This window comes from Protobothrops mucrosquamatus, unplaced genomic scaffold (assembly GCF_001527695.2).
Source record: "Protobothrops mucrosquamatus isolate PMUCROS unplaced genomic scaffold, P.Mucros_1.0 scaffold74, whole genome shotgun sequence".
In the NCBI taxonomy this organism is placed as follows: Eukaryota; Metazoa; Chordata; class Lepidosauria; order Squamata; family Viperidae; genus Protobothrops; species Protobothrops mucrosquamatus.
The window spans coordinates 28,321-50,243 of NW_015386451.1; the positions used below are offsets into that span (position 1 = coordinate 28,321).

The 21,923-nt window shown below is 47.4% G+C and overlaps 2 protein-coding genes across 2 annotated transcripts; one reads left to right on the forward strand and one right to left on the reverse strand.

Annotated features, from left to right (window-relative positions):
* Window positions 1-1,444: 1,444 nt before the first annotated feature.
* On the reverse strand, window positions 1,445-14,929 carry LOC107284175 (fatty acyl-CoA hydrolase precursor, medium chain-like). The gene is given in 15 exon segments (XM_029283385.1): window positions 1,445-1,619; window positions 2,051-2,123; window positions 4,062-4,193; window positions 5,250-5,397; window positions 5,786-5,866; window positions 5,967-6,107; window positions 7,045-7,080; window positions 7,639-7,743; window positions 8,235-8,339; window positions 9,582-9,735; window positions 11,195-11,328; window positions 11,547-11,691; window positions 12,595-12,799; window positions 14,329-14,416; window positions 14,879-14,929. Coding segments are annotated over 15 exon segments (1,773 nt in total).
* A 1,618-nt stretch (window positions 14,930-16,547) lies between these two features.
* Window positions 16,548-21,124, forward strand: LOC107284163 (G patch domain-containing protein 4; the record flags this gene model as incomplete). The annotated part of the gene is made up of 7 exons (XM_029283386.1): window positions 16,548-16,620; window positions 17,392-17,465; window positions 17,965-18,057; window positions 19,844-19,948; window positions 20,056-20,150; window positions 20,248-20,298; window positions 20,683-21,124. Coding segments are annotated over 7 exons (759 nt in total), but the record flags the coding sequence as incomplete, so codon positions are not given.
* Between the last annotated feature and the right edge of the window lie 799 nt (window positions 21,125-21,923).

Below are 21,923 nucleotides of genomic sequence, written 5' to 3' on the forward strand. Positions count from 1 at the left end.
CTCCCATTCCTAACTCACCGAGTCGCCGCAGCATGATACCGTGGTCCACAGTATCAAAAGCCGCTGAGAGGTCCAAAAGAACAAGGACAGAGGAATAACCCCTGTCCCGGGCCCTCCAGAGATCATTGACCAACGTGACCAATGCCGTTTCCGTGCTGTGTCCCGGCCTGAAGCCCGACTGGTATGGGTCTAGATAGACCCATACCAGTTGTATCCATTCCCCTCTGTTGAGAGGGGGCTGTTCAATCTTGACACAGATGGCCTCTTTGACCCCTTTCAAAGCAGTGGTCCTCTCTGTCCAAAATGTGGACTTTGCTGTCTTCAAAAGAGCGGCCTTTGTCTTTTAAATGCAGGTGGACTGCTGAATCTTATCCTGATGTGTTTGTTCTCCTATGTTGTGCCCTGTGTTTGTGAAATGGTTGTTTTGTTTCCCCAATGTATAGATCTGTACATGGCTCACTGCATTGTATGGCATCTACCACATTGGGTGTTTTATCCTTGGGGTGGACAACCTTCTGCCTTAGTGTATTTGTGGGTTTGAAGTGTGCACGTATATTGTGTTGGCTGAAGATCCTCTTGACAAAGACAAAGGCCATCTATGTCAAAATTGAACAGCCCTCTCTCAACAGAGGGGGAGGGATATGACATCATCTATCTCCAGTCTACAACACAGTCCTTTAGCAGTTCCAAGAAGGCTCCACACCCATCTGCACCACTCAGGTGACCTGAGGACACAGATAAGCCTCCAAGTGGCCTCAACGACTCTCTCAAAGGATGCAAATAACCAGCTGTCTGCAAGGAGTATCAATCCTTCCATTCCCCACCATCCAGTCAGAGCTGAAGAAGCTTCTTGGATGAGAAGTGAAACGTCTTCTAAGAAAAACAAGAAAGTCCAGTTGCCTTGTGTTAAAAACACCCTTGGGATAACTATGATCTGGATGACTGAGAATCTCCATAGACAATGAATCAAACAATAAACAATATTAATCAGATGTGAAAATTAAACAATAGAAATTGATTTTAGATAATTGTTCACAAATGGCTAATTTATGGATTGCATCACCCCCATTTACTGGTCAAGTTTATATCTTTCTTAACACAGATAATCCTTGACTTACGACTATAGCTGGGACCAGAATTTTCATTGCTAAGCAAGGCGGTTATTACGTAAATTGCAAGCAATTTTATGACTTCAATTCCTATTCAAAGCTAACAGTTCTAAAGGGTTTCTAGACAGAGCAGGATTATCTTCTTGCAATAATCAAGCTTGTGTCCCCAGAGGCCCTTCCTCTAGAACCCTGTGGCCTGCTTGCCCTGGGAGGCCAGCGTACACTTGCCCAGGTGAAGGGAGAGGACCAGACTTGCAACCGAGGGGTGAGTGACCCCTGTCTAAGAAATGATTTCTGTTGATCCAAATTCTGAAGTCCCTGTGTGGCTGAAGAGGTTATAGCTCAGCATGTCCTTTCTCTTTGGCCACCTTTTCGGGCAGGATCTTGGTCCAGAAGCCGACAGCTTTCTCTTTCAGTTTTCTTGCCACCTTTTGCTTTATGCCTATTTCCAGATACGGCTCACTCAAGTCATACCTGGGCCAGGTCACCAAGCCAGCTCCGTTAGGGTTCCTAGAAACCATTGCAAATGGCCAGTTAGTTCACGGAATCGGTTTGGACTGTTAAATCTGCATTTGGATAAATAGCAAAGGTGGGAAGTTTTTTTCTCTCAGGATCACCAAGATAATCTCTTCCTCACTTTCACAAATAGAGCTTTATCATTTTTTCAAACAATAATGAAATATTCTAGAAACACTTGAAAAATTTCTCAGAGGCATCTGCTGGAAACATACTGCACACTTTTCTCCCCAGGCTAACAACCTCTATACGACCAGCCTCACTGCTGAAGTCTGGGAACTCTGGTGACCTGGGAGGTGATGGGTCTCCCCTAGGAGACAGTTTGGAGGGGGACACTCTTCCTAGCTATTAAGTCCCAACTTACACCAGTTGCAGAGTTCACCTGAGTAGTAAACCTATGGACATGTGCAAACCCTCTGACTTACCCACTGCGAGCAAAATTAGCCCAGTATTTCATAACCGCTCTGCTGAGCACTGTATCTTCTTCTGTTGCATTGTCTGCAGGCAGGAATATAAGGATGGTGTCAGTAAAAGAATTACAGATTTGGATTGTTTAAAAGATAAAAAATAAAATCCAGAAGTTATATCAACACCTTGAGAATCTCAGTAAAATGCAACTTGTTGCCAGGAGTCGGTGGCATGTATTATTATTATTATTATTTCATCAGACTCCTATCTAGAGATTCCTATCTATTCAGAAGGGAATACCTGGAGCCCAGTCAGAAACCAGCCTGGTCAAATCTATTTATGAGTTAAGAAATAACCAACTAACTGGGAGAAATTGAATCAGAACAGAGCTGGAAGGAACCTTGGAGGTCTTCTAGTCTAGCCCCCTGCTCAAGCAGGAGACCCTGTACCATTTCAGACTTGATTGCTATTCGGGGAGTGAATCTCAGCCAGAGATGTCCTCCATCTGCATCAAAAGAAAATTTCAATAACAATGAAAAATATGAATTCCACAGCCAAATTCTTTTTTGATGAGAAACAGCTGGTGAATTTTGGGCATAGTTTCAAACCAGCATTTTGTGCTTGTCTAGCTGGCATTCCATGCAGCCCTCATTTCTCTAGTTCTCGACTGACAACAGTTCATTTAGTGACCATTCAAAGTTACAACGGCACTGAAAAAAGTAACTTACGACCATTTTTCACACTTATGACCGTGGCAACCTCCCCAGGGTCACATGATCGACATTCAGAGGATTGGCAACTGACTCACATTTACGACGGTCGCAGAGTCCTGGGGTCCCCTTTTGCGACTTTCTGACAAGCAAAGTCAATGGGGGGAAGCCAGATTCACTTAACTGTGCTAACAACGACTGCGTGATTCACATAACAACTGGGGCAGGAAAAGTCATAAAATGGGACAAAACTAACTTAACAAATGTTTTGCTTAGCAATAGAAATGTTGGGCTGCATTGTGTTCATAAGTCAAGGACTCCCTGTAGTTAGATTCATCATCATGAATTATTTTCATCCAGTATTGTGCCAAAATCAAGATACTTCAGGTGTGCCAAGTCTCACAGTAGTTTAGTCTAGCAAAAAAGCCCAATCCTGTAAAAACACTCAATAACAAGTGTTAATTCATTTAAACTTAATGTAATTTAATTACATTTAACTTCTCCCTGCATTATTTTTACTACATTATGGCAAAGATGAGGAGGAAAAAAGCAACACCACACAGCATTTTGAGTCCCTGCCAGGAAGAGACAAAGGGATTTCTATGGGCCAATTGTCTTCCATGAGCCCAGGCTAGTGGTACCCACACACCAGTTCCGGACAACGTAAGTACACAAATTAGCAAGCTACAGGCAGTGAGAGGCAGTGGCAAAAAAAGGTTGCATTGTTACCTGCTAGGCATTTCACTAATAATACCACAAGGTATGATTACATGGTGTAGCATTACACAAACATCTATTCCCATCCTGGCTGAAATTATTCTTGACTCAGAATCACTGAATTGGATTGTTAATTCCATTCGCCCCCCTCATTAGACAGGAATCGCCCCAGCCACAGCTTCAGCACATCCAGGACTTCTCAGGTCCTTGGTTCCATTTTCAAATTGGCTCTTGCCAAATTCTCATTTCCAAAATTCTGTCCTAAGACTTCTGCTTGTCCTCCGAAACCCCGGAGAACAGACCTTGGCATTCCTTGGCTGCCCACTGGGTCGTTGCAGACACCATCAGGCCTCGCTTTTCAAGGCCAAATAACCGTCTGACAAGGACCTAGTTTCCTGATCATCATCACTTTTGGTTTCCTTCATCAACCTGGTTTCCTTTGGCTCATATTGACAAGGTTGGCCTGCTAATAAGTTGCAGACGGAACGAAAGTAGTAAGTCACTGCTGAGAACGAACAAAACGTGGTGGCCTTTCAGCAGGAATGTGCCCACCACATTCAGGTTGGACCAGTGCTTAATTCCTGGAGTGCTCCAGACTCACCTGTGAAGAAGGGCTTTCCAAAGACAAAGGCTATTTCATCCCCATGATCCACTTTAGAAAAGTCTGGCCTAAGGCTGCCGTGTGCCCTCGAGTGATGCTGCAATTCATAAACATAGGTCGGATAGCCAGCATCTGAAAAGACAAGAACGTGGCACAGAGGTACCATCTCTTATTCTCCAGGATTTGCTCCACAACAGCCAAGCATTCTCGCCAGTCCTCAGAAATGCCATTCTGGGTGATGGGGAATGAGGCTGCAGGTAGAGAGACGGTGTGGATGCAGGGAGCCTATGGACAGAAATGGTTGTGTCAGAGCCCCCGCTTTGCCCTCCTGTATCTGTGCATTTTGGGGGATGGTTTCCTGCTGGCGAACGACTGCCAGAAAATTGGAGGGCAGCAAATTCCGAAAGCCTCTCCAGAGGTTTTATTTTATCCTCTCTGCACAGCTTCAGAATAGCGGTGAGATGCAGGGCAGGCCTGGGCCATGGCAACAGCACATTTTAGGCCAGTATTGGAGAAGAGAGCCCCTCCCCTTCCCTCTCCACCCAAACTATAGCATACCTTTGAGTTGTGGTTTTGAGAACATTGCTAGCATTTTTAAAATGTTTGTTTATTTCCACAATGCTATTAGCTCAGGCAGAAATGACGAACTCTCTGCTGGAAACCTGCAGATGGTCCCAGGCAAGCTGCAGGCAGTCCTCAACTTACAACTGTTCACTTAATGATGGTTCTAAGTTACAATGGCCTTGGAAAACATGGCTTGTCTTTGCACTTCTGACCATTGTGCCACCCCTGCGGCCACGTGGGTCCTTGGCAACCCACTCGCATCTACAGCCATTCGGGGCATCTTGCAATCCCGTGATCAGGACTAGCAACCTTTACGGCTGGTTTCTGGCAAGCAAGGTCAGTTGGGGAAGCTGGGTTTGCATAACGACCACAGTAAAAATGGTCATAAAATTGGGTCCGGTAACATGAAGACTCACTTTATGAACTGCACCAACTTACAAGGGAAATTCCAGCACCATCTGTGATTGCAAGTCAAGGACTACCTAGGAAATGTTGCTGCCGGCCGGTTCTTGTGACTTTGCAGCTGGCCGGCTGGAGGGACGGAGGAATTCCTTCAAAGAGGGGACCTTCGCCCCGGAGCCCGCTAAGGCTGCTCCAACCCATCTGGTTCCAGTAGCAACTGACCTCAGTGGTGCCTGGCAGTCAGAATGCCTGGAGCGGTGAACACGGCATCACTCAGTAAAGCCAGGAGTTGATCTCTGAGCTGCAGCGGGTCCTGGAGATCCTGGAGATATTCATCGGCAACCAGAGGAAGATCCTGAGCAGCAACTCCCTGCAACAGCCAAAGAAAGGTGGGCTATCACTATTGCAGCCACACTGGCTTTCAGGTTTCCAAGGACAGCTTCCTGGAAAGCATAGCTGTCGAGAGAACTGCTTTTGTCAGCATTCTGCAAAACCAAGAGAAAACTAGATGAACGAGAGAATCGTAGTGAGCGTCAAGGACCAAACTCATCACCTGTTCCCGTCTTTCCCTAATGGGCCTGGCTCCCTCCCTGCTCCCCAGGCTAGACGTCCTCAGGAGCTGCTCCTCTCCTAGTATGGTTGGGCACAAAGCCCCTCGAAATCCGTTGCCCCCATGGCTGAATTCCAGGGAATCCGAGTGAAAGCAGGCATGTTTGAGGCTGGTGATGAATTCAGCCATACAGAGAACGTCCTCTTACTGTGAGTTGCTCTGTGCTGCGTAGCAGAAGGTTCACAGTGTCCTTGTCAAGTCCCTTCATGAAGTCTGGAAACTGGAGAAGCTAGACAGAGTAAAACCAAATGGTTAATTTTGAGTGCAGTCAGGAGAGCAGACCTAAAAAGGCAGCGGCAGACCTTCATCAACAAAGGGAAAACGCCCACCTGAGGAATAATCCACCCAAATTCATCTTTATTGACCCCAATGATGCATGGAACATTATGGAAGTTTTTTTCTGCTAAGAGCTTCCTGGGACTCTTCGGAAAAAAATGACCATCAACAACTGCCGGGAACAAGACAACATGCTGGAGAGAAAAAAGAAATCAGTTTAACATCCTTTAAAATATTATTTTCAAGGAAAGCACAATAAACCCCTCCTAAGTTATGGTCAATAAAAATGGGAGAACATTATTAATTTCTGTATACAATGACAGTTTTAAAATGTTGTAACTGGTTGATGGAGTTTGATTTCATTGGCACCCTGGGATTCCCCGGAAAAGGGGGGGGGAACATCACCACCCCTCTTTTAGCTCTGCTTGAGGGGATGCAGCTGGGGGAGTTGATGCTTCTCTGGACTGCTAGACTGGGCAGGATTTAGGGGGGGGGAGGGGGGGCATGTGAAGATGTGTCAGGCATGTTAAGACCAGACAGCAATTCTATTGACCTTTCTCACCAGGCCCTGCAGGCACTCCTGATCTGGACACTCCCCAGCCATGATTCCCCCAAAGGGGCTTAGATCTTCAAAGGGGGCCTGAAACAAAGCACCAGTTTGGCCACAGCCTTGGAAGCAAAGGCTGCTCTGCAACACCACGAGGCAAGAAAGGCAGAGGGAAATTTGGCAAATCCACGGAGAAAACTCCTCTGCTTCTCACTGGACGGAAGAAGCTGGCCAAGAAAAAGCCAGGCCAACGTCTGAGCCTCCCCTGAATAGGAGATGCCCGCATCCGCTTGACTCTGCCCTCTCTGGCCAGGCGGAGGGGGGCTGGTCCTGCAAGGGAGAGCAGCTCCTGCCATAGAAAAAGCTCCCCTGGATTTGGGAACAATATGCACTGTCAATGTTGTTATTCAGTCGCCTCCCCTCAGCTGATTTCTTGAAAAGCATTTCCGCCTCTCCCGTTCTGGTGAAAAGGAGATTTCTAGGTTTGGTCTACTTTAGATTTGCTAGGAGCATCTTCTTGATGGAGGAGGTCTATCGTCCCGTTGCTCCCGGCCTCCCTTCGGTGAGGCAAGTGCTCGACTCACCTGTTCTTCTCCACCCAGAAGCAGCCGGGTAAAATCCTGCAATCCCAGTAGGAAGCAGGTCAGTGGAGGGTGAAGAGCTCCAGGGGAAGATCCTGCATCAGCCTTGTGGAAAATAATAGGAGCGCCTCCTCTGTCTACACTTTATAATCACTATACATAATCTAGAAAAAGTATGATTCTCAATTGACTGAATGACATGAGATGATTTTGAACATAATTCCACTGCCCCCGCCCCCACCAGAACCACAACAGCTACAGCCATGGACCCCCCCCCCAAACTGTCCTTGATAAAGAAATGGGCAGCAATGAGGTCTGCTGGGTCTTCTGCCACCCAGCTGGGTCTTCATTCAGAGGTTACGGGTGCTATCAGGAAAGGGCTCCGGGGTCTTTTCGCAAGGCCATCTTGGTGCCCCTGGTGTGTGATGGGAGCTTCACAGAGCATACACAGGAGACGAGTGGGGCTTCTAAGCACCATTGTGACCACCATCTGCTGGCCACACCCGGCAGACCAGCTCATAGTTTGACAAGATGAGGACCAACCCCTCACTCTTCCTCTCTATAAAGGACCACAATGTATTGCAGGGGCCTCCTTACCATCTTCAGAGTAGCCAATAAGATTTCACTCTCTGTTTTCCCCCTGAGGCAACGAACCATCTCAGCGGAACTGGATGTAGGGCAGCTAATCGATTCAGCAATTTTCTGCAATCCAGACCAACAATTCAGTTTTAATAATAAGAAGCAGGTCATCCTGCAATAGTTCCTCATCCAGCGTTTGGAAGATTGAAAGTGCCGGATGTCTTTTAAGGAAGAGGGAGGGAGGCTGTTCTGGCTGCCTATCTGAACTGGGCTCAAAGCCAATGAAGTAAAATGATTTAAAAGCATGCTTCATTGTATTTGTATTCCAACAGTAAGCTTGAAACAAATAATTCTGCAGGTGTTTAGAAACATCTGGCTGAAGATGATATCAGACAGCTAATGGACACGTAATGGAGCAGGCGCACATATTGCGTCTCCAACTCTCCAGTGGCCCTAGGGAACAGCTAGGGCACCCCAGCTGCTTTGCTCCAGAAAACCCTTGGGAGGCCAGGGGAACCCCCTTCTCCTACATGTCTTCTTCCTCTTTTCATCTTCCCTCGGAGAAAAGATTCCCAGATCCAGAGCAATTACTGCCTTGCTCTTCCAAACCTCACCTTAGCCAGCTTTTCTGGATGGGCATTGAGCAGCAAGTTAGTTATGGCAACACCACTTTCCGAAATCGCTTTGTGGAACAAACCTTTGGACAGAGGGGATAACACCTGGCCAGGGAGGAAAGCAAGAGTCACTTTTTTCAATCAACCCATTGCATCACCCAATAACTGTACTGATATTGCCCTGATTGTATTTGGCAAAAGGTTATCAAATCAATTTGCTTCAAGTGTTAACTATACAAAAAGCCCTGCAATGCCAGAGTCACTCATTCACACGTTACTTTTTAAAGTCTTTACAATTCATTCATGTCAGGTCCCCAAAGAAATTGTCTTTTAATTTTATTTTAATATTTGTAGCTTTCCTATGTGGCCTGCCATTTTGTTGGGAGGGGGGAGCTTTTGGGAATGCTTTGCACTGTCTGCCTTGTTGCCCTTCCCCCCCTCCCCAGGGGATGGAATGTCTCACCCTTATCTGATAGGCCTTTGCGCTTGGAGCAAAAGTGAGAAAGACCTTGAGGAGCCCACGGTTACCAAAACAGGATGCCACCTGTGGATTGGCTGGGATTCAAATGAACACTGGGACTCTGGGGGGTAGGAGTATTGAATGCTACTTTTAATATATTGCTTCCTGGGTTTTTCTCTCAGATCTCGCCTTGATTCCCTGCTGTCACTAGCCCCTAATAAAAGTTTCCTTTTGAGACAATAAGGGTTTTGCTTTCTTGGGTGGCTTAACTGAGGTAGGTCCTTACATTCATGCTTTGTTAATCTACGAAAAGTTGCATTTTAAATTATGCTCTTAGCATTGCTGCATTGAATTCCTATTGTTAATACAAGCAAGAAGTTGTTATACAATACATAATAATTTACAACTGTCAGTTGCCACCTTAGGCTTGCTTGTGCTCCACTGCTATGCGGTGACAGACTGCCATGAACCGTGGGTAGGGGGGAATGAAGGGGGCAAATGCTTGGGGAAACGAAAGTAAGTGCTGTATCTCCCCAAGATGCTGCCTCAAGGTAACCCAGCTGGAAGAAGGAGGGGCCGCATACCAAACTACACCTGGACTGACCGTTGGGAAAACATCCTGCCTGAACCGGACTGGTTGCACTGGAGGGAGCAATGAGAGACTGTTAAGGGAGGGAAATGTAGAACTTGGGGATTTTCAGTTCTGACTTTGCAATACTGCCATTCACTTGATCGCTAATAAAACTATATCTTTCTCAACAAAGGGAGCCAAGGATCGTTCCTATTTAGACTTTTGTGGCAGACCTGACAGTAACCTTGTCTCAAGCCATTACAGATAGGCCAAAAATTATGGGAATTACTAGAAATGAAATAGGACATGAACTTACATGGGCAGAAGAGCTGAATCCACCTGCTGAATTCCCAAATACGGTAACTGATCCTGGATTACCCCCAAAGTTTGCAATGTTCTCCTGGATCCACTGCAGAGCTGCCACTTGATCCAGCAGGCCCCAGTTCCCTCGAGCATGCTCATCTCCAGTGCTGGGGGAGAAGGAGAAGCAAGGAAATATGGATCCAGAGGAGATCCAGGCATTCTGCAGCCAGACCATTCTCCCTTTTGCCCTTCCAACATTCATAGTATGAGTACCCCCGAACAACATGAGGAGACGCCCTCCCTTTACTTGCTCTGCAGGGCTGAGACACGGGCAAATCTGGGCCAGAGGTCTACAGTCAATAGCTCAGCTAGCACTCAGGAACTTACCATGCCAAATTGGCCTCTCTGGATCCAACCTGTATCAAGTGCAATAGGTGCTCATGTGCAGATGCAACCCACTTTTCAGGGGAGGAAAGGATTTCAAGAGGCCCGAGGGTGATAATAATAAACAAGCCCCCAACACCTTCTCTTCAGGTACAAAGCATGGGAGCTCTCCCAGGGTAGAATGGAGGGACGGAGCTTTGGGTAAGCAAAATAGGCTCCCTGGCCAATTTAGCCACTTCAGGGCCCCCATTTTCCACTAGGGGAGGCACAGGCCAGGCTTTCCAGTTTGGGGCCCTGTCAAAGTTGAAAAACTGTAAGGAGCACCATTAAAAATATAGCTGGATGTGACTATGCCCAACATGAGCTTCTGAATACCAGTCAGTCATTATGCTGCGTTTGGTGTAATGTTTAGCCTTCTTCACTCCAGGTTTATGAAAGGCTGGAAGTATGCCATATTATTAGAATCCTTCTAACGTATGCAAACAATTACGGTATATAACAAAGATTGGAGCAGCCATTAACTTCCTGTTTGGGGAACTTGCTTCAACTCCCGACTCTCCAACCCTTGCTTTCCTGGGATGGAAAGGTGGGAGAACCCAGCAGCAGCAAATTTCCCGGCAAGAGCATATGGCCACTTGCAGCTCCATCTGAACACTTGCAAGGCATATTGCCACCGTCTGGACAAGACTTTCTTAAGATGGCTTAGAATCAAGGCAGCCTCAGCCGATCTACTGTAAGGCGTCAATTGGCGCACGATACTCTTGGCAAATGCAACCTTGAGCACATAGGAAAGGAAGGAACCATCTGGAGTTCTCACGCAAGGCAGAAAGGTCCAGGCTGAAACAATCACACACACGTGATCCAGCTCTGAGAAGATGTTTATAGTTCTGAGTAAGGAGAAGAGGACAACCAGCAATAAGGGGATACAAGCTTTGATCAAAGGCAGTGGAGGCGCCACTGAAAGGCCTTCAGGACCAGACGGAGGATGGATCCTCCTGGAGAAAACCTATGTGGTTGCTATGAGTTGACACCAACTTGATGGCACATAATCAATCAATCAATCAATCAATCCCCAGGGTTTGCTCTCTATTATGTACACTTATCATGCACATAGTTTAAATATCCACCCTGACTTTTATTTCCCTGAGCCTTAAACTCTTTAGAGGAAAGATAGCATTAAAACAAAGATGAGAGGGGTGAGCTATCATCCAGGTGAAGATGAAAATGACAATATCAGCTTACCTGTAAAACCCGAGAATGCCCAAGCGGTATTGGATCACCACCACCACTACATTTTCATAAGCAGACAAAACAGACCCATCGTATGTGGACCCTGCACCCAGCAGTAGTCCTCCACCATGGATCCAGACCATCACCTGGAAGCAAAATGCAACAGGGCAATGGAAGTGACTCTCTGTAAGGTGAGAAGTGACTTAGAAGCCCCTTCTGCAAATGCAGACAATTGAGATATTTATTGTACAAAATGGAATAAAAGTAGATTTAGATGCAATATCAATAAACAGTATTGAATGCTACTTGATTTCACCTTAGGCTGTGGGGCCAAATCAAACCCAGAAACAAGAAAGTCGCTTACCGTTAACTGCTCTGCCTTATCAGCCTGGACGGGCACATAGATGTTCAGGTACAAACAGTCTTCCCTGATGCGCAAGGAGATCCTTCGCTCTGTGTTAGCCAAGGCATCCGAGAGAGCTTGTCCCACCAGCGGATCCTGCAGGCACCTTGCAGAGAGCAAGCAGAAGGGCTTTCAAGGTCTGAACTACCAACAGAGTTGGTGGTCTGCGGTTGCCTAAGAGGACTTGAGTCATCATCTAAGTCAAGGGTCCCCAAATTTTCCAGCCTTCTGGGCCCACCGCTTGCTCAAATGGAGCTGCAAGCATCTCTCACCTGCCACACGTGTGGCCCAGTTCCAAATGGGCTGCAACCCAGTACAGGGCCATGGCTCAGAGGTGGGGGACCCCTGTCTAAGCTTTTCTGCCGTGGAAATAATTTCAATGTACTCCTTTCTTGGAAAAAAGCCAAGGAGCTTAGAAGTTTCCCTTCTGTCTGCTCTTCTTTCAGCCCTGATTTGGTTTTTTTGTTATTGTTTTTCTTTTCTGAAAAGATAGTTGACATGTTTGGAAAAGGGGATCTTTTGCAAGAAAGGATTTTGCTCAAACCGCCAGCCACAAATACAAATGGATGTGCGGGAAGATCGCTGCTGAAAAGGTTGCCTAGTTATCACGTCTATGGGTGGGGACAAAGGGAATGTTGTTGGTTCATCATCCGTGGAATAAAATATAGGTACCTTCAAGACTGCAGCACTGGCATCAATCTTTTAAAAAGGGGGAATGGTGTTGAAAGAATCCACTTGATTTAACATGTTTCGTACAGGTGTTCAGAAGACAAGAAAAGGTGGGGATCTGGAAAACTACTGTGGAACCCTAACCCCTCCCTCAACTTGCCATTCAGGAAATTCAAGTTTCATGAAGAAAACGGAGAGGACACTCTTTTCCCCCTGGCAATCCTTCCTGATGATGACCTAAGAGCCAAAGGCTTTTCTAGACGGTTATCAGTCCTCCCTTTGTGATCAGACGCCGAGAGGGAAGCACCATCTCTGGCCTGGCAAAATGTTCTCGACTTACATGGGCGGGTAAGAGGTTGCATCTCTGAGACCAGTCCAGGGTTCTGCCGGCTGCGGAGGGGAAAACCGCAAAGATCCAACAGGGGGTTTTGCGTAGGGAATTCCAAGGAAAACCTCCACATCCCTTTCAGCTCCTCTCACCCTGATCCGCTGCCCTTGGATTTCTCCGTTTGGGATGAGGACCCGGGGAGGGCCAGGAGTTTCCCCTGTGCAAGGAAAAGGCACTTTTAAGAAGAGGCTAGACAGTCACTTGTCTGAAATGGTATAAGTGCTCCTGCTTGAGCGGGAGGCTGGACTAGAAGATCTCCAAGGTCCTTTACAGCTCTATTCTATTCTATTCTGTTCTAGTTCTATCCTAATTCTTATTATTCTTATTCTAATATTAAAAACTTTAATCAGGCAGATGCTCTTCTATGCAAGTCTACATTTTTCATCAAGGGCTGCACATTGACAAAAACAGGATTTAGTTCTCAAAATCAATGCCTCAAAGACAGATTTTACTGGCATGACAGGTTCTTCTCCATTTTTGGTCTCTGCAAGAGGATCAATTTTTTTCAAACTTTGTAATCTTACCTCTATCTGCCAGAGATGGGTCCCAAAAGACCAGGAGGAGGGACAGCCACCAGACCTGCTTCATTTCTGGTTAGTGCTCAGAGCCTGAAATACTAGCAGAAGGGCAAGTGGGAGCTTATAAACAGAAATACTGCAACCTTCAACCTCTGAGGGTTAAATTTCAAAGAAGGCAGGCTACATTTTCTATTTCTGTATCTTGTTTCTGACATACTCCTGTTGTCCCTCCCACATTACTGGAAACCAAGAAGGGAGAAAAAGCTCAGAAGGCTGGGAGGGGATGAAGCAAGACCAAAATTGGCTTGATTTAATCTCCTGTGCTTGCTCCTAGTGGAGGAACAGCGGCTCCTTCAACCGATGGGCAGTTGATTCAGGGAACCAGCTTGCTGGCATCAGTTGATGGAACACAGCTACCATGTCACCCTTAGTCCTTCTCTTCATTACACTAGACATACATTCCAGCCAGAGCCAAAGGGTTGATCTTATAAAAGAAAAATCCATAAAACAGAAATTGTGAATGTTCATCCAATTTGTGATTTCTCAAGTTGAGCTTTGTTCTGTTTGCTCAAGCAGAACAGGATAGTACTTTGGTCTCCAAGATTTATTATGAGTTTGCGACACCAGAACATGTGGACATCGTTAGTAACACTCCATGGGCAGGACTTTGAAAACAAGGGACACAGAATGCAGGATAACAGGATTAGAAAGGACCTTGGAGGTCTTCTAGTCCAACCCCCTGTTCAAGCAGAAAACCCTATACCATTCCAGACAAAGTTGTCCAATCTCTTCCTGAAAAACTCCAGTGATCGAGCACCCACAATTTGAGACAAAATATGAAACAAAATACAAAATGCTGAATTTATAATTAAGCAACAAGAAACCATAAATGTGTGAGAATGTAGCCAATTACAGAGAAACTGCAAAGACAAAAATAAGTGGGTCAGACTTGTGCTGCGCAGCAACAAAACTTTCCATTGCCTCTAACAATCTTTCAAACTGCCAGCCCTCGGGCCGGATGCGTCATGCCAAAACTACGCCAACCCCATTGCCGGCAATGGGAAAAAAGTCACGATATGTCGTGACACATCACGTGACATTGCAAGTTTGACACCCCTGGTCTATACAATGTGAAAACTACTTCCCTTTAAAGCCTGCTTCCACTTACTGCTACATTTACTGTGCTTTACATACCCTGCAATCTTCAGGAAGCCCATGCTAAAACATTTATGAATATTCAGATTGCTGAAATTCTTCTATAATGTTATGCAGTATAAAGCTGAAAAGAATCTGAACATCGCATATTTGGTGCATCGAAAGGAATGGGGTTTTGGAAATCATGGTGTATCGCTTGATGAAAATGTCAGCTCAAGGTGTGGCTGCCAAGTAATTTTATGCCAGGAATCATTACATTAGAACTGCTGCCTAGGAAAGCCCTTGTATGGCCCTGTGGTTTGACTGCTGTTGAAGAATGGTGTGCAGTTTTGTCCTTTACCAGAGAAATAGGAGATGGTTGTAGAGCTGGAAGAGAGCAGCCAAAATGATGAGAAAGGCGAAGCAGCTGCCCCTGGGCAAAAGATGGCAGGAGGGTGTTTTGGAGCTATGGTGGATATGATGGAAATGGATGAGAACTTGCTGCATCAATGAGGTCATGATGGCAACCAGTTGCTAAGGAAAGATGGCAGGGCAGAAATGCCGTTGTTTCTCCAGCTGCTCACCAGCATTAAGTTTAACGAGGCATCAACAAACACTAGGAGCTCCTGGCTCATCTGGTACCAGAGCTGGTCTTCCTACAAGAACCTTTTCAGATTGCCTGAGGTACAGCTAGCTTGGCCTCAACATTACTATAACAACGAAACATTCCTAAAATTATTTGCCTTTTCCAATGTAATTAGAGTGTCATTCAACAGAATCAGAGTATTGAAACTTCCTGGCAGATTTCTCCTTGTCTTGCTGGAATTTGGAACGACACCGAAGTTGAACAAGCATCATTCTTTTTTTTTTTCTAAATGAAAGAAAATGAAAAAGCAATGAAAACACTTTAATAAACAGTGAAACAAAAATGAAAAGATGTATCTTACAACAAAGCAACTGAACCATTCCTAAGGCAGCAAGTTTGTCACACAGAAAGATTGATCAGATACTAACGTAAACATTTTCTGGACTTAGGGGAAACTATAGCATTTGCTTTAAAGTTCCAGGGCTCGGGGGTCAAACTCCACCGCGTGAGGGCCGGGAGAACCGGCCGAGCGAGCCTTTTCCCGCCCTGCCGCCCCCTGGAGCCGAGGCAGCCACTTTCTGCGGCTCCAACCGCGCGATCCCTCAGGGACCGCCCGCCAAGTCTCCGCACAACATGGATCCAATAGGCGAGCTTATTTCGGGCGTGCTGGAGTGTCTGGCCAATGAGAAGGTTTTTCTCGGGCCTATCGCATCTTCTAGTCCTTCCAGCCAATCCAAAGACTCGTTTCTGGCAGAATCCCTGTGACAGTCCAATCAGAAGGCGGCTCCGCAGTCCCGGCCCGTCCTTCCGGGAAGCCTCAGCCCCAGTGGGAGAGCGCGCGGCGGGGAGAGGTGCGGCCGAGCGCGGGTAAGGCGGGGTAGCTGCTGCCGGGCGCCGGGGCCGGGCTGGGGCCAGCGGTGGGCAGGGACGGGCAGGGCTTCAGCTGCCATCCGCCGCCGGAGGCCACTTGCCGGCTGGGAGGGAGGGACGGATGCCTGGCATCCCTCGCAGGACGCGGGCGGGGTTCTTCTGGCAGCAGCGCGGAGAGAATCGCAGGTTGATACCGGCTGAACTGCAGATACGCTCAGAACCCCCCACGGGTTGCCCGGGTGTTGATGTTGAGTTCTCTCCTCCTTTGGGTCTCGGTCTCCGTCTCTCCCTCTCCCTGCCTTAAGTTCAGCAAAAAAGAAAGGTGGGCTATCTTGTGTCTGTGAGAGACGATAACGGGAGACTGCAAGGCTCATTCTTGCCATTTGCTTTGCTTGGGAACTGAGCAATAGAAAAAATGCAAATCTTTTCCTCCTAGATTTGTACAGGACAACTTTTCTTTAAACCAGGAACCGTCAACCTCTGGCTTCTACATGATACGCTGTATTTTAGAGTTGTGCCCATTGACTTAAAGTCCAATCTCTGGTGTTGCTGTTTCATTCTTGGAATAAAGAGACTTTATGTTGTTTAGGCTTTCTGGCTTAAGATCCCATCATACGTGGCTGCATATTACAACTCTAGAACTGAGTGCCTCTCCCTAACAGGATGTGTTTCTCTTTCCAACAGCTGGTGATTATGGAGGCAGAATAAGGATTGACCTGCCTTTAGAACTAGAGATTTTCAGTGGGTGCTTATCCAATTCAATCATGAAGACTGATTTCCTGAAAGAGGAGAAGAAGAAAAAGAAGAGGACAACAAGCAAAGGGCTGAAATTTGCAAAGAAGCAGTTGAAGAAGCATGGATGGAAAAAAGGTGCAGGGCTTCACCTGTTTTAAGTTTGCCTCTCTTGGGTTCTGCTCTCCGCACTTAAGTAGAGCAGAAACGTATTTATTTTGGACCTAAGGATTAACTGTTCCTGTCATCCAAAATGGAAATACATACCAGTCTGCCTGACATTGATCATCCTAGCTAGAGTAATTCTGAATTACAGTCCAGTAATTCTGACTGAACTGTAACTCCTTGGAATGACACAGGCATTATTAAAGTCAAAGTGTGGTGCTGAAAACGAATCTTGATTGATTTTAGCAAAGCATTTGACAGTTTGTTCTGAATAACAAGGTTCTTAAGTGTGGATTGGATGACGGGATATTGGTTGGCCTTGATTTACAACCCTTCAAAGTTACCCTGATGCTGAACAAAATGACTCAGCTCCGGTCCTCACACTTGCTACCCTTGCAGCTGTCAGGATTCATGAAGTAATTTAGGAAGTGATGGCCATCTGTGACCTTCCCAGCCAGCTTCCAACAAAGTCAATGGGGAAAGCGGATTTCGCTTAACTTATGATTCACTTAGTAACTGCAGCAAAAAAAAAATCATAGAATCAGGCATGACTCGCATCACACAGCAATGGAAATACCAGTCCCAATTATGATCAAAAGTCGAGGACCACCTTCAGTTGTAGGTCTAGCTCAGAAATCATACTCCGAGTTGGTTCCTTGAAGGAGATGCTGCAGGTTTGTTCTTAGGTTTACTTCAATATGTTTCTTAATGAAAAAGAGGAAGGAATGTTTTCTTTTCTTTTAGGTAAAGGACTTGGAAAGCAAGAAAATGGAATCGCTGAAGCCCTAAAAGTCAAAATGAAATGCAACACAGCTGGGGTAAGGAAGGGTTAGACTGTGAGCCAACCAGTGGGAGGAGGGGGGATCTCGGCCTAGAGAGACAGTAAAACTGAAAGCAGCTTTCCAGAAGTCACCTCGCCTCTTTTGAGCAAAGCCAGCCTTTTGTCCTATGTAGCATTCAGGGTCCACTTTGTCTATTCCTAAGCATGTTCTTGCCTGCCAGGATTACCCAAGTAAGTACAGTCCAGCCTTGAGGATCAGTAGTTTCATATTCTTGAGTTATAAAATGCTTTTGCACTTGCTTATTGGACCATAGTCCAGATTTTATGTAAAGTCTGCCGAGAATTATCTATGTTTAGCATGGAACTCCCGGTTAGATGAGTGGGGACAAACTGGAGGCACACTAGAGAATCAGGTGGGTGGTGGACAGTTACTTTCTTGCTTTAGGATTCCTTCCAAGCTTGGAAAGTTCTTAAATGACTTGGGAGCATTTGAAGCTTATAGGCCAGATTTGTGACCCTGCCTCCTCCTGACCCAGGTGGGACACGACTCAGCTAAGGAGTTCACCTTCCACTGGTGGGACCATCTGTTCAACTCATCTGCTGCCAACATTACAGTAGACGCTGGGCAGGTAAGGGGGCACTGGCTGGGCTGGGCTTGAGAGGAGAGCGCAGTACTGCCTGCCGAAACCGGGCAGGCTGGGGCTGGGCGGCAGATGCCAATTCTCACTCCGCTCGCGGCGTCCCCTCCCCCAGAGCCCGGTGTGTGAAGTGGGCGAGGGCCAATTGCTGGTCACCTCCAGCCGATGGTGCCTTTCTTCATTCCTCGTGGAGGGTGACTCCTGCCCAGCTGCATTTCTTGCCTGTTTTTCGCTGCAACTTGTGTGCGCGCCCGACATAGATGGCTGCCACGAAGTTATAGATCGGCTACCGGCTGACCTGTTTTATCTCCTCTGCTCTCCCCTCCATTCTCTCTTTGGTGCAACTCCAGCTGACTCCCCTTCCCAAGGCTGCGTCTTTTCTCTTTCTCTCTCTTCTGCCAAAACTGCCTGCTTTTATAGCCTCCCGTCTCCGCCCTCCTCCTTTCTCTTCCGGGTGTGCCAATCCTGGGGCCTTTATCTGGCCCCAGCAGCCCTGCAGCTCCTGCTGACTCTCTCAAGGCAAGTCCTGCGCTGCGGCACTTTAGCTTGTTCCCTCCTCCTGCAAGTCCTGTGCTGCACTAGACCAGCGGGCTGGATAAAAAGACAAGGTGGGCCGTAGTTTGAGGACTCCCGTTCTAGGACTTTCCCTAGCCAGGAGAGTCATATAAACTAAAGAAATGCCGGTTTCTTCTGTTGGTAGTTGAAAAGGCTATAGCCAGGGAAAAACACTTCAGGGATCCCTCCCTGAGCACATCTTTTTCTACAAGCTTTGGTTGGTGAGGTAAAAATGTTGTTGTTGTTGTTAATTGCGAAGTCGTGTCCGACCCATCGCAACCCCATGGACAACGTTCCTCCAGGCCTTCCTGTCCTCTACCATCTTCTGGAGTCCATTTAAGCTCCCGCCTACTGCTTCAGTGACTTCATCCAGCCACCTCATTCTCTGTCGTCCCCTTCTCTTGCCCTCCATCTTTCCCAGCGTTAGGCCCTTCTCCAGGGAGTCCTTCCTTCTCATTAGGTGTTTGTTCAAAGTACTTGAGTTTCAACTTCAGGATCTGGCCTTCTAAAGAGCAGTCGGGGTTGATCTCTAGGACTGACCGGTTTGATCGCCTTGCAGTCCAGGCGACTTGCAGGAGTCTTCTCCAGCACCATAGTTCAAAGGCCTCCATTCTTTGTCGCTCAGCCTTTCTTATGGTCCAACTTTCACATCCATACATTGCAACTGGGAAAACCATGGCCTTGACTATACGCACTTTTGTCGGCAGGGTGATGTCTCTGCTTTTTAGTATGCTGTCTAGATTTGCCATAGCTTTCCTCCCCAGGAGCAAGCGTCTTTTAATTTCTTGGCTGCAGTGCCCATCTGTGGTGATCTTGGAGCCCAGGAAGATGAAATCTGTCACTACCTCCATTTCTTCCCCATCTATTTGCCAGGAATTGAGAGGGCCGGATGCCATGATTTTGGTTTTCTTAATGTTGAGTTTCAAGCCAGCTTTTGCACTCTCCTTCACCCGCATCAAGAGGCTCTTTAGTTCCTCTTCACTTTCTGGAGGTAAAAATAAATTTATTAAATTGAACATAACACATAGCAATTGAACACAGCTGTCACATCTGTTGACCATTGTGTATAGTTTTATCTTTTCTGTGAATATGTACAAAAAGTCCTTGGGGTTTCCACCAGTATCTTTGCAGGTAAATAACCTCCAGTCCGTTTCATAAATGACAGGACATGAAAGGCTTGTTTGGGTTTAGCTGCACTTCTGAACTTTCATTCCTCCCCCAGGATGGGGTCCAAGTGAGAAAAACCTCTGAGCGAGAGGGGCCAGTCACAAGTACGAAGCCATGGCGAGTCAAGGAGGGGAACATGCTCTACAGCCGCTTTGTGAAGGTGATGGGCTGTGGTGGAGGACCGGTGCCTGGGAGACCGTCGGGATGGAGCTTTTCCTGGGTAGTGGGCAGAGTGCCAGAGATTCGTCTGATTTGCCCTCCTTGCAGGCAGCTACCCTGATATCTGGCACAGAGGAGCCTATGAACCCCATGTCCTCCGTAGAGCAGGAGGAGGAGAAACTGGACCTCGCCACAGCAAGGAGGTAAGGCTGAGGAGGGGCCTGGAGAAACCCGGCTCCTGTCCCACTCCAGCCATGCAAATGCTGACCAGGTTGGTTCCCCCCCTTCTGTCTTTTGCAGGCTGACTGACCAGGAGCTATTCCAGGCCTGTGGGGGAAGAACAGTCCACAAGTGAGCAAGCAGGGGAGGATGGACCTAGACACAGGTTTGGGGGGAAGACCCAGTGCTGGATGGGTTGTGGTGCAACAAGTACAGGCAGACCCTCTGAACCGATCGAGCAGGCCTCTGTCCCAGTGACACAGGGCTTGCTGGGGGTGGGGTTTACCCAGTGGGGTTGGCTGTCATGCTGGCCTGGCTACTGCAGGGCCCCCACTGAAGTTCCCAGGAAAGAGTAGCTGAGTCCCCCTGCCCCTGTGGCTCTTCAGTGGAGATGAGTCTTCCTTAATCCCAGCCCCTCCTATGCTGTTGCCAGGCTAGGCCAGCAACTCCTGCCTTCCAACCCCGCGAACATCAAGGTGGGCTCAGCCTCATGTCTCGCCTTTGCTGCTTCTCCAGGGGCGCTCGGCATGGCATCACGATGAGGGCAAAGCTCGCCCGGCTGGAAGAGCAGGAAAAGGCTTTCTTGGCTAGCTCTGTCCAGTGGAAGGACGGGCCGGGGACGGCCCCCAGCGGCTGCCCTGACCCGCAAGCCAAGAAATGCAAAAGAAGCAAAACGGGGGCTGCTACAGAGAAGAGCCAGGTGGGGGAAGACTGCCTCAAGGCCAAGCCCAAGAAGAAGAAGAAGAAGAAAAAGACCAATGGCAAGGAGCTGAATGGGCCTTAGGGAGACGGCAGGCCAAGCGTGGCAGCCAGAGGAGCAGAACGGCTGGGAGCTTCAACCCTGCTCGAGCTGCACTTGTGCACTTGTCCAACAAAGGACTGGCTCATCTCCTTCACTAAGGAGTGTGTTAGGTTGAAAATTGTACAGATAAATTATTTTTACATAAATAGATAATACATCTACACAATTTTGCTTAATTTTCCTTAAAGACTTGGAAGCCTTTGCCTATAGATTTCTTATTCATACTGAAGGGGGCGGGTGGGTGGGTGTGTCTGACAGCATCTCTTGCTCCTGGAAAAAATCAATTGAAGTATCAGATTTTGAAAAATAATATAAAAATTTAAAATGAAGGCAAGGATACTTAAAATTTGCAGGAAAAGTAAATGAAAAGGCAGGGGGAGGGCTTTGGGGGCACTAACCAGCCTCATGGCTGCAGCTTCTCCATGCCCCCCCCCCCCCAGCGAAATGGCAAAGGCAGTTCTTGAGATATTTTCAAAAGTCCAGATGGGGGTGGTGCCTCATTTTGGGGAGTGGGAAATATTCCACGGGGGGGGGGGATAGGGAAGCTGCTTCCTGCCACACCCAGACAGAGTCCTTTGGCTGACGGGTCTGCAACAGGATAAAAGATGGTGAGGTAAAGAGAAGGGTTCTTTACTCCCAGCAAGTTGGTTCCCCGTGTGTTTGTGATTGCCCCTCCCCCAAAGGCTTTTCTGTCCAATGATCCCTTATGGCAGATCTCTTCCTAAAATAGATCCTCTCCCCACATGTGACCAATTTCTTATAGTGCCCTTCTGGCGTTGAGGGGGGTGTATGGAAAGCTAGGCCTTTCATGGGGTTTTGGAGAAAGATCTGCATTCTCTTCCCCGAGACGTGGTTGGTCCCGGGACTCCCCCAGGCTGGCCTCAGGCCCTCCTTCGCCCCAGAGGACCAGCCAGCAGCTGCCAAGGGAGGGTCTGTTTTGAGGAGAGGGGACCGC